This window comes from Hydractinia symbiolongicarpus, chromosome 13 (genome assembly GCF_029227915.1).
Source record: "Hydractinia symbiolongicarpus strain clone_291-10 chromosome 13, HSymV2.1, whole genome shotgun sequence".
Taxonomy (NCBI): domain Eukaryota; kingdom Metazoa; phylum Cnidaria; class Hydrozoa; order Anthoathecata; family Hydractiniidae; genus Hydractinia; species Hydractinia symbiolongicarpus.
In genome coordinates, this window is record NC_079887.1 from 18,577,248 (window position 1) to 18,590,511 (window position 13,264).

Sequence of the window (13,264 nt, forward strand, 5' to 3'; positions counted from 1 at the left end):
AAGAAACTTATGGTAAGCTGTGCAAATACATAAAAGATGCAGTTGAATCACGGAAAGAAAGTTTGTGTGGAAATTGTAAAGCAGAGTTGGTCGAACCACGCTCTTGTACAAGGTGCTTAGTCAGATACCACGACATTTGTTTTAATAGCACAGATGGAAATATTTGCTTTAGTTGTGAGAAATTTTTGAAAAAACGTAAGTTTTTTTACAAAAGTTTATAATACAGAAATCTATAATTATTTTGTCATTACATTCTCAAAATAATGTTACCATATTCCATTAGGAAAAGAGGAGATGGAAAAAGCAATTGAAGAAGGTATATAGCCGGCATCATATTTTTTTGCCACTTAACTCGCTTTAATTTTTTATTTATTAGTCACTTCTGCTTCTTAGAACAACGTGAAAAAAAGAACTAGAAAGGTGGTTTTGTCATTGGCGGCTGCTGTTAAGAAAAATGGCACATGACGGAAGTTTGATGGATATTGTGCAAGAGTCAAGTGATCCTGATAACAATAAATTACTTGCGATTTGTAAGTACGAAGGGAAAAAGTACGCCCACGCGCTGGAAGAATTATTCAACACATTTCCGAAATTCGAAAAGGAGTATAAGTTATATGCCAATGATGAAACTGAACCAAAGGAAAAAATTTTACATTTTGTCCATCACGGTTATAAGGAGAGCTTTGACATTGGTAAAACTACCTGTGCTAGATTAGAACATATTGTTATGCGACTCGTCAATGCGTATAAGTCATGAACCGGTAACACGACTGATGTATTTTTATTTTTGTTCTAATTAACTTACTTGTGTTGGTTCAAGAACTTTCATTTTGTAAAAATTCAGAAAGTTTGGTATATGGAGATCTTTATCTTTATATACTGCAATTTTAATAGTACAGTTTTTAGTAGTGTTTGGTACACTTTACACGTTTTTTTTGTCTCCGTCATGTCGTGGAATAAAACCGGAGTTTTGTTTGCTTTGAGTTTTTTTGTATTTTTGCCACGATTATGTACTATATTTACTTTTTGCAAAATAATACCTTTTTGGTGTATTTATCGTGATTTCCGTTATTACTGCCGGCAGACTAATATCTCTCTTTATTCTGCCGGTAGTTGATTACTGCCGGCAGAATTAATAGCCCCCTTTATTCTGCCGGTAGTTACTGCCGGCAGACTATCTCTCTTTATTCTGCCGGTAGTTGGTTACTGCCGGCAGAATAAACACCCCTACTTATTCTGCCGGTACCGGCAGAATATCCACGTCCTTATATATAAGATAAAAACACAAAGCTATCTATATATTTATATATATACATCTATATTGCTAAATATAAAAATTTTCTTTTTTTATTCAAGGTATAGAAGAATGGCTAAGCCAGCTACTCCTAAGAAGATTTACTTTCGTAACACTTCCAATGATGGAAATTTCTGCAGGTTATGTGCCAAATTAAAACAAAAATCTTTGTTTATAAAAATATTCAGCAATATTGGAAAAAACAAAAACATTGAGAACAAAATAAGTCTAACATGTGGGTTAAGAACAACGGAACTGGATGCTCTTCCAACTGTTATATGTCAGTCTTGTGTCACCTTTGTCGAGAAAATGTCAGACTTTCGGAAAAATGTTCAACTGAATCAAATTCAGTTACGACAAAACGTGTCTGTCAAACGTGGCATATTGTCTCCGCATAACGAGAAAAATCAAACTATTGAAAGTGAGAAAAAGAACGAAAAAGGAAAATCTAGAAAGCAACTTAACTTTGCTGAAAACAAGGAGTTAACTGAAGTTCCTACCACACAACTGCAACCACGCAATATTGTTTCTCCCGAAGACAATATACCAGCAATGCAAAAATTAAAACTGGAAACAGCGCTTAAATCCAATAATAATATGGTAGTAGCAAATACAATCATTAACCACTGTCCAACTATATCTACATATTTGAAAAATAATTATATTAATAATTTGAAAAGTTCCTGTAAAAAACTTGCCACAAGAAAAAAACCATCAATTTTACACAAAAAAGGGTATGAAGAGATGCAAAATTTTAATATTGAAAAACTGTGGGCTGAGATCAAAGAAAATCATCCATTACTTGTTGATGTTCTTAGTGCTGTGTGTGGGCAAAAGGATATTGTACTTGAAACTAAAAACAAATTTTGTTTCATATATTCCATACTGATGCAAATGCGGTGGCATGAACTTAGTTTATATCAGAGAGTCAACACTGTTTTGATCATTGAGGGTGGATGCAGCAAAAAGGTAATATATAAGTCAGTAGATGTAAGATGTAAATAATGGGAAATGCTCTTGAGATTTTAACTCCGACTAATAGAAAAAGTTTCTGTTCTTATTTTGCTTTTTATAGAAAGGTGAAAATTTATCCAAAAAATTCTAAATGTATATATATATATATTAAAACTTTTCATTAAAACATGTTTTTGGATATAAGTAAACATAACGAACAACTAAATTAAGCTATGTTGGGTACTTATATTCTAGTTACAAGAAAGATTCAACAAACTAGGAGTATGCCTGTCACACAAGATGAAAGGAAATCTGTTAAACTTGATTGGAAGCCACTATATGGAAAAGGCGATTGATTTAGTGAAAAACAACACAACACTCAGAGGAAGCGGCGATAACTGGGATCTGAAAGTACTAGTGGAGACAAGAAAGGGTGTTGACAACAAAGATTACCATCTTTTTGCAACAAATCTAATCGCAAACAGAATTCCTTTTGACCATCTTCCAAACAACCAGCCAATTGGAGATATTCGGTATATGGACAGGAAGAAATTTGCTGTCAATATGGCAGAATGGGAATGTTACAGACAGACAACAAAGGTTCTGATTGGAAGAATTCTGGTTGAGTTTTTCCCAAAATTTAAATTTTTAAAAAAAGTAATCCCAGATCATATTGACAACAGATTTAGTGACAAAATGTCCCAAAAGTCAACAATAATTTCAATGCCAATCATTGATGCAAATGAAGCAAGGTATGCAGATTGTGTCGAGATCCTGCGAACATATGAGAAATGGATTGCAGAGATATACCAAAAGGCTGGTAAACTGACTGACATGCCAATTATCGACAATACACCATTACCTGAAAACACAGCTGAGCCAGGTCAATCATATTCTCATACTGTGTTTACCAACGAAGATCCAATGAAGGACATGAAAATAATGTTTAGTGGTGATCAGCTGACACGAGTCCGTTTCGTTGGTGCGAAATCCCTATTAGCTGGGAATCACATACCAACAGACCGGTTGGAGCATTGTTCCCCTTTCAAAGCTGCAATGTGGCACTGTAAGGCATCTTTACTTCAATATTCATTTGCTCTGCTTTACTCAGCAAACTCTGTCAACCAGATAGGAACACTGAAGTATTTCAGGGAGAAAATGAATAGAAGGAATTCAACCCCAGGTAAAGTGTTAGACTCATACGAAGGTAGTGAAGATCTGTTTTTAAGTGTTGGTAGAGCATATGTTGTTGTAGCAGCAATGTCTTTTTTGGAGATGGATACATTGGAAGATGAACCAAAAAGACATCCCTTTCCTAAAAATTTGGTGCATGCTAGCAAAGAGGTAAAAAAAGAATATTTTAACACTTTACTGGATAATTTTGTCGATCAATTTGTTCTCCAAAAATCAATTGAAGATGGTGATCAAGTGAAAAATTACGGTCTGTGTATCATTTTCTTAACAGTCCTCATCCTTCAGATGAAAGATCCAGCTAAAGAAGGAGATGGTGACAGAAACCTCATCAATCAAAAGCTTTTGTTGTCAATATTTCGATCACTTGGTGCATACAGTAAATATGCGATAGAGATGTTTGTAAGCATTGCACAAGTAGAATGCTTGTTGACACCTAGATTGTCTGAGGAGTTCAAATGGGGATACTTTTCAAATTGGAGAGGTGGAGCAGGGCAAAACATTGAAGATGATCTATCACAAGAAATCAGTAATCGTTTAGGAAAACACATCGTGCAAAGAATGGGAGCAAATAAAACAATAAAATCCATTAGCAAAGTGTGCAAGGCTGTGAGCGGTGTAAAAGAAATCAAAGAAAATTATGATCAAAACCTAAATATTCATGATACATCGGTCCAACACTCTAAACGAGAGTCCATATCTGATGAAAAAGAGATGACAAACGACCTGCTTAATCTTCACCCATTTAGCCACATTGTTGGAAGAGCTCATCAAAGTTTTCCTGATATTAAACGTTCCCCACTACGTTACTTGAATATTGTAGAACATCAAAAATGGTTAGAAAAACATAAATTACAGCTATATGTTCCCTAGGATTTTATAAAGTAAGAATCTGTTATATCAAGGTGAGTTCCATAAACGTATATATATTATTTATGCTAACATTGACTGCTGATAATTCAAACCTCCAGAAAAAGTAGAACTTTTTTAAATTCTGTCTACTGAGTGCTTTTAATCTTACAAGTTTGTTTTATCAGAAGTGAATATTATATACTATATATTTTAAAGTTTGTTTATATATATTTATATATATACCTAAATTATTTATGCTTTGGGGCATACTTATTTATTTTATCGTATATGGTGGTAGCATATTGATCATCCCAAACATCATATTCAAATAACAGATCATTTTTAGATCTTATAAATGGAAGTTTACTCAATAGTGTTTGAACCAAATTTTTATTGATAGATGGAAGTTCATAAGTTTGATCAAGGGTAGTCAATAGCGAAAGTCTCCAAGTTTCAATAATTTCTTTCAGCTCAGTTTGTAAGCATTTAAAAGCATCTTCTGATACTAAATCACGGCAAGGTAATGTTGTTTCTTTTATCAGCAAATTAGACTTTGTACAATTTGAGCAACAATTATCTTGTTCATATTTTTTAAAACCAAAGAAATTTAGAATAAATTTCCTTAAGCACAGATCTGTTTTGCAGAAGCACTTCATGCTATCGTCAACATTATTTTTATTAACAGCAATATCTGCATTATTGTAATACAATGTTGCAGTTGAGTTTTGCCCACGTCTTCCAGCTCTACCAATTTCTTGCATGTAAGATTCAATATTGGCTGGAGGCGTTATGTGGATAACTTCAGTAACCTTTGGTGCATTAACACCCATCCCGAGTGCTGTGGTTGATAACACAACTCTAATAGACGAATCTTGTTTTGTAATTTCATCTAAGATTTCTTTCTTCATTCTAGATGTTTGAGGAGCATGAAATTGACAAAATAGTTTTGTGTTATTTGGAGTTACTGTTTGCTGAAATAACGAATAAGCATAGCCACAATATTTTAGCTTCATGTAAATGATTGTCATGGGATAATCATCCCGTAATTTATTTAACTCTTTAGCAATGGGAACTAAAATATCGTCATAGCTTCTTAAGCCAAAGTTGTTTCCGCGTCTTGGCAATTTCTTTAAAAATATATTTTTTCTATTTGGATTTGCAACAACAACCTTTTACAATAAGGACTGAAACATAGTTTCTCTTTTAAATTTTTTATTTTGCTTGGGGGTGCAGTTGCTGTCAAAGCAATCATGGGTGTGCTTGGAAAAAGAGCTTTCAGTGTGCATAATTTTCCAAAATCTTCACGAAATTCAGCACCCCTAAAACATATAAATGGAGTGTTTTTTTTAAAATTTTGTATAGCTAATATATTAGCAATTTATTATACTATGTACCAACAGATATATATTATCAACTTGTCAAAAGATATGTTCGTTTATATTAGTTTCATTATATATTTTCATATATATATTACATATAGCTATATATATATAACAGATTTTTATACTGTATATATTCAGTTTTGTTAAATATTTCATATGATATGTGCTATATACATACCTACAGTACTTCATTATTATTTTATAAAATGAATTTTAAAAACCACCAAAGTTTTTTTATAATTTTATAATCTATATTCTTGAATAGCCAGCTAGAGCTAGTTTACTTACCACATTTCAACACAATGCGCTTCATCAACCACGCAAGCTACCACATTTTGTTGATAAATTTTGCTCTTTAAAATTGAACGCCCTTGATCAGATAAAAAGGATTCTGGATGGGCAAATAAAATCTTAATATCTCCGTTTTTAATACCACAATCAATTGTAATATTTGTACCATCATGGTCGTCCTCCACTGCATCATTACTTCCAAACAAGCTCTCATCTGCCTCAAACTTCCTCTGTTCCAAGTTCAATACAGCAGCAGAAAAACCAATCCCATTCAAGTATTTCACCTGATCATTTATAATGGAAGTTAAAGGGCTGATGACCAAAACAATATTCTTTTCATTTTTAACTGGGAAGAGATCAGCAAGTAAATGAAAAATAATTGATTCTCCAAATCCAGTAGGCAGAACTGCCACCACATCATTCCCCTTTAACAAAGCTTCCAAACATATGACTTGCTTTGGTTTCAGGCAAAACTGAAAAATGTAATTATTTAATGCGAAAGATATTCGCTTTAAAATATCAATATACGTTAGAGCCATCACGACCTAAAGCCTTCAAGGTCCAGTCTTCACTAAAAAGTTCTATTTCCATCGATCACGATAAAATCCAGACCCTAATAATTAAATTGAAACTCGCTTACCAAAGACTAGGAAGTATAAAATTCCTGATAAACGAGACACGAGTGCATTAATTAAAAATCTGCGAAAATCAAAGATTTTTGACCAGCCTCCACCAGGGCCATGTTCGTCTCGCCGTCCGATATTCAAAAAGAGACAACTTGTCCTGTGATCGAGGTTGTGGAATTACAGCATCCTTGATGGCTCCAAAAGGAATGAAACTTCTTTTTTCCTCTTGGATATGTTTTTCAAAAACAAAAATACCTGCTTATGTGATCTTGTTGCAAGTCATATTTAAGGACTGGGTGTTCTTTGACATAGTACATTATGATGTAAACAATATCTTCAGCTAACCGTATACAAAATTTCAGAACTAGAGCATTATAGGATAAAAAGATACACCTTATGCAATAATTCAATTCTTTCGCTAGCGGAGTATTTCCATCCTTGAGTGCTCCTAACTTTAAACCCGCATAACTTATGACCACGAAATGTTTATAAATCCGGGAAAAAGAAAATGGAATATTTTATCTTTTGTCAATGAGATGGAATTTTAGATTCATGCACAATATACTTAATTTGCCACTTTAATCGCCTTTTCAGAAAAGGACACTTTTTACTAAGTTGAAAAAAAAACACTAACATAAGTGGAAAATGGAAGGTGGAACAGATGTGAAAAAGAGAATAATGTCTGCAGAGTTCAACTCATCAAGATGTATCATATGTCGGGAGGATCTTCTATGATTCACCATTTTAAATGTTAGGATGTTGAATTCATCATATAGCCATACTGTTTACCATTAATTTTATTTTCAAATTAGTTTGTGGCAAATCCAAGGATGAATTCTATGGAGAATTTTTTTGCCTGTATTAAAGAAAGAGCTGAATTTGAAGATGAAAAAACAAAATGCTGCTCAGAACGTCTTAAATAAATTCAATGAGGTCAATTTTCTTGAAAGGGATTATTCATATTTTTCTGATTGCCATAAAAACTACAGAAACAAAACTAAAGTAAAACGATGAAAAGAAAGGCTTCAGAAAAAGATTTTATCACTCCAATTCAACGAAAACGAAATCCAAAGAACCTTGAACCTATTTTCTTAGAGAAGAGAGCAAACTACACCTACTAAAGTTTTTTCAAGGAATGATAAACCTACAATACTAATATGAATCTGAAAAGACAAACCGAAAAAAACAAAAAAAAATGTGATTACTACGTACACTGGGTTTAGCCAAAAGTAATGAAAACGAAACTTTCACATATCCACTAATGGCTCAAAATGTTCCTCTTGTGGAGTACGTTCAATTCATACACAAAAGAAATTGTTTGTGCAACATGCCTGGGAAAACAGCCAGGGAGGGGGGGGGCAGCATATTCTAAGCGGCGTAGAATATTCTGCCCCCCTTAGAATATTCTGCCCCCCCCCCCCCCCCCCCCTGGAAAATACATGAAGATGAAAATTTCACATATCCACCAATGGCTTTAAATCTTCCTCTAGTACAGTACGTTCAATCCGTACACAAAAGAAATTGTTTGCGCAATATGCCCCCCTTAGGATATTCTGCCCCCCCCCCCCCCCCCCTGCAAATTACATGAAGATGAAACTTTCACATATCCACTAATGGCTCAAAATGTTCCTCTAGTACAGTATGTTCAATCTATACACAAAAGAAATTGTTGATGTTGTGCTTGGAAAAGCAACAAAGGGGCCCGTATATTCTAAGTGGCGTAGAATATTCTGCCCACTTAGAATACTCTGCCCGCTGTAAATTACATGAAGATGAAAGTTTCACATATCCACTAATGGCTCAAAATGTTCCTCTAGTAGAATACGTTCAATCCATACACTTGACGGCTTTCAAAGGCTTCATGTCGATCATGACGGACTTGGTATTGTTCATGCTTTTGACGATAGTGTACAAGTGTTTAACCCATGTGGTACTAGTTTCGTCCGAGGCAAGCTCTTGCGCATCTTGAGGTTAGATCAGTCATCAGTCTCTCCGCGAGCACCTTGTTGAAGTCCTCGACAAAAGCTGTTAATATATGGTGGTGCTTGGTAGTCGTTCGCTTTAATTCGACCCATTTTCCCTCCAGCAGCTTCGTAACATCTGATTTAAATTCACTAACGTTGTCGCACTGGAATGTCTTTGGATAGCGGAGAGGTCCCGCTTTGTAAATGTCCTGGATCATATCAGCGACTTCGCTGGCTTTCTTGGTTCTCAAGGGCCTAGCCACTTTGTAGCGCGAAGCTACGTCGATACCTGTTAAAATTTATTTATAGGTGCTTCCATAGAGTTTGTCATGCGGCATGTACAGCAAATCAAACTGATGCATCTCGTTGGGTCTCGTGATGGTGAAATGTGGGTAGTCGATACGCTTGGGGCCTCGAATATGTCTGAGCCAAGCAAATTGACGGGTCAGCCAATGAGTAACCCTCTTCTTGGATAGACTACTCTGCTTGGCGAGCAGTTTGATAGCTTTGCGCCCAGTCCAGAGATGTTCCAGGGTATAATAGATTTGGCTCAATTTCCCCGCTTCTTCCTCGGTAACGATATATGATTTTGACATATTTATTATATCTCAAAATGCTTAAGCATACTTGTACACCGCGAAATCTAGTAGAGCCAGTGACCCACGATGAACGTCAGTTCGCCGTCCTTCTGTTGCTGTGAAGGTACATAATAGTCCGAGAGCCTTGGAGCCTTTTCGATCGTCGCGATATAGTACTCTCTCATGCCTTCATGGAGCTCTTTCAAGCTCTCACCCGCTTGACGCTTGAGCTCGCGCTGCTTGTTGTACCAATCGACTTTGGCTTGCCTGTCCCGGATCCATTGTGCCTGGGCAGCATTCAGCTGTTCCACAGCATTGTCATGTCTTTTACGTTCCTTTTCACCATGCCCAGATAGCTTGGAGAATAGGTAATTTGAACCGCTGAATGCCAATGCGTTAATTGCGGCACCTGCAACAAGAACACCGATAGTTGCCATTTATTCTGAGATAAAACGATTGCCTTTTGCAATGTTTTCCCTCGCCAACATGGATTGAGTATTAAGATAATGCAGTATTCTGCTGACCTCGACAAGCGATGGAGCCACCCCGTTTTCTCGGTATTGTAGCGGCACCTTATGATCTATGTGCCAGCATTTGCCGTAATTAGCCCATGTCATACCCTTTGAAAATTGCGCTTCAATATGTGCCCGCAGCGTAGCGATATTGCATCCAAGATATTCCTGGGAACCGAGTTCCTTGTTTTCCTTCAGGGCCCGGAAGGTTTGGCTGCGTACAACAACAGGCCAGATGGCCGGTGGGATTGCAGTCTTTGCATTGAAATCTTAGCCTATTATGTTCTTCGCATCTACTACCACCTCCGCAGTCCTTACACTCCGATCTTATCCTGCCATGCGGTTTGCATATTCCCCCACCTCCACAGTCCTTACACCTTGATCTCCGTTTTTCATGCTTGCATATTTGACTCCCCTCGCAGTCCTTACAATCGGATCTTCGCCTATCATGCCTGCTGCATATTTCCACACCCCACAGTCTTTGCAACGAGATGTTTGCTTTTGATGCCGGCATCTATTGTGTTTCTTTGACGCTTTGTTAGCTTCGAGGCATACGATGCACCATTTTGTTTGTTTACCATTTTTCATCACCCTGAATGCATCCAATAAAATGCTCCTTTTACACTTTTGACAGCTCTTGCTTTCCATATTTTTTTTTGTATTTATCCAATATGGTAAATACAAAATTATGGTCTTCTAATATATTATATCCTCGAGCCATTTATTGTTTGACCTTCTTACACCCACCGCGCCTGTATTTCCTTTTTTCATGTGCGCGGGTTTGACTGCCCTTGCACTCCTTGCAATGGACCCTCTGTTTTATATGAGGGCAGATTTGACTGCCCTTGCACTCCTTGCAATGGGCCCTCTGTTTTTCATGAGGGCAGATTTGAATGCCCTTGCATTCCTTACAATGGTACCTCTGCCTTTCATGTGGGCAGATTTGGCTGCCCTTGCATTCTTTACAATAGGCCCTCCGTTTTTAATGAGGGCTGATTGGTTACCCTTACATTCCTTGCAATTAGCCCTCCGTTTTTCATGAGGGCAGATTTGGCTGCCCTTACATTCCTTAAAACTGGACCTCTGTCTTTCATGAGGGCACTTTGCACAACCGCGTGACGTCTTGGCAGAATCTAGACATTTGATGCACCGTTTTGTTTTTTTACCATTTTTCATCACCTTGAATGCATCCAATAAAAGACTCCTTTTACACTTTTGACAGCTCTTGCTTTCCCTATTTTTTTTGTATTTATCCAACATGGTAAATACAAAAATTGTGGTCTTCTAATACATTACATCTTTCAGTCTACCATCCAAAATGTTCAACTGCGCGTCTTGCAGGAGGTATACATAACATGTGATATCCCCGGTCCCCTCGGCCTCCTTCGTCATGTGCAAAGTGATCCCATCACTAAGTCGTTGCAAGGGTCTACCTGAACCATGCAACTTGCTATCGTTGGATACTCTAAAGTCTATAAAGAGCTCGTATCTCTCGTTGAAAAACTGGCCTATTGTTTCTGTCAAGTGTGCACCTCCTAGCAGCCCCGCAACTTGCCCGAAATGGTCCTTGGGTAGCATGGTGTGGCTGTATAGTTCGTTCGGTTCGCCTTCCACGGTAATCCCGACCTACTCAATCCCGGGGTTGTAGAACGTCTCATTTATGCCGGAGTATGTCTTCACTCTGTCGGGGTCTTGAAACAGTAATAGCACACCTTTTAACGACTTTGCCGGTGTATCAATCAGAAAATTGTAACTAGTATCCGCTATTTGCATTTTCACCACTTTGCTGCGGAGCACCCGCTCGTATGGTAGCGCCAGCCTCGACACCATAGCACTAGCCAGGCTTTCTTGGTATACCTTGTCAAACTCCAGCGCGATGTTGGTAATTTTGTAGCTTGCATCCGCGGGTTTAGCCGCTACCACACTAGATCCAGACCCCGACCGGGGTGTGCCTTCATCTTTGATGACGGCGCTATATGCCGCAAAGTGCAGCACAAACTGTAGTCTGTCGTGCAGGCCCGCTTGATAGAAGGGCAAGTCTCTCGTCAGCTCGAACATTTTGCCGAGCGGGAAGCAAAAGGTGTTGCGATGGCTTTCATCATTTCCATCTTTAAATGTAGATTTCACTTGTAGTTGTCTGGTTGCACCATCCGGCTCGCCAATGCCCTCGAGTACTAAGTCGTTTTCGCGCTCAAATTTGGGCAACCAGAGGTCCCTGTACACTGCAAAGGTGCTGTAGTCGCTAAAGTTCTGTACTTCTCTGCTGTTTAGCGTGATGCGAAGGTCTCGCACCAGGGCCTTACCAATGTTGTTAACGATCGTGCGCTTCGTGTTGGTCCCCGTGATTTCAAGGTGAAAGAGGAGTTTGAAAGAGCCGGGGCAAATGACATTATTCATGCTCATATTGGGAATGTCCACGTATAAGTCCTCGTATATCGACTTATACATATGGATCTAGCTCAATTCCGTACATCTTTATTAGTAGCGTTATGAGAGTGGAATAAATGACAGATAATCCTGGATTTGATGACGATTTCACGGCGTAGGAGGACCTTGACCGTAGGGAAGAGGAGGAATCTTTCGGTAGACCTGAGGATATTTCCGGGTCCACCACCACGCCCGCAACACCTTCACGAGGTGGCCTCACTGACATCACGACTCTCACGGCAAGGGGGAGCTACTGAAGTCAAAGGCTAATAGCCTTTACAAGCATCTTGAGGAGCTGGGGCAGCCTAGCGCTAGATACTACAACGACATTTAGGTCAAAGGGAACCAGCTTCTTTGCGATGGTGTAGAGCTCACGAAAAGGAATGGTGAACTGAGGAGCGTTGCCGAGATACAACGGAGGTTGGGGACGAATCGCATGCGAGCCATGGGGTTTACCGACTATACTACACCAAACAGGGGCAGTAAGACAGCGGCTCAGAAACGTATGGGCGAATTGAATCATATTGAGGAAAGGGCCGATGACATCGAGATGATGCCACTGCTCGGAAATGTTCTAGACGAGACGGAGAGTCTTATCGAAGATACTTCCTTTGGTGGGGATGGAACCTTCAAAGAGCGTGAAAGAAGAGGGCTCGACCTCCAGCTTCAAACATTGCGAGGTAACCGGAAGCACCTGAAGGGTAAGATGATATTTTACGATGGCGAGATCGATAAAGCGGAAGCCAAGGTGAAGAGGCTCGTGAACAGAAAGAACACGCCTGGAGTATCCGAGGAGCAGCTAGCTATCTGGAATGAAGACATTGCAAAGGCCAATGAAGAGCTAGACCAACTAAAGGATAAGAAGGAAGAAGCACGAAAAGCGCACGGTTTACTTTCCTCCAAGACTCAGAGCCAACTGAAAGCGATCAAAGAGACTCTGATGAATATCTGGAGATGATACATCACTGCTGGAAAAGCTCAAGATATTGTTCTAGGAACAAGGCTTAACTATCGCGAGCATCGTCTCGTATACTAAGAATTACGTCGAGACTTTTTTCTTTCGCCATGTCTAGTTTTTAGGGGTGTTCTATCTTCCAGAAAATGTTTAATTCACAAAAGTTTGAAGAAAATGCCAATCACAGCCTGCCTGACCAACCATTTTATATCAGCGTTCATAATCCGGTCACCACGAC

General features: G+C 38.4%; 2 protein-coding genes across 2 annotated transcripts; both read right to left on the reverse strand.

Moving 5' to 3' along the window:
- Window positions 1–4,539: 4,539 nt before the first annotated feature.
- LOC130623159 (uncharacterized) lies at window positions 4,540–5,319 on the reverse strand. Its single transcript, XM_057438647.1, has one exon. It carries the CDS (start codon window positions 5,317–5,319, stop codon window positions 4,540–4,542), a length of 780 nt encoding a protein of 259 aa, XP_057294630.1.
- Window positions 5,320–5,420: 101 nt separating this feature from the next.
- On the reverse strand, window positions 5,421–6,785 carry LOC130622896 (ATP-dependent DNA helicase RecQ-like). Its single transcript, XM_057438357.1, has 2 exons — window positions 5,962–6,785; window positions 5,421–5,610 (listed from the first exon to the last, which is right to left on the reverse strand). Exons 1-2 carry the CDS (start codon window positions 6,501–6,503, stop codon window positions 5,421–5,423), a joined length of 732 nt encoding a protein of 243 aa, XP_057294340.1. The 5' UTR covers window positions 6,504–6,785.
- Window positions 6,786–13,264: the final 6,479 nt, after the last annotated feature.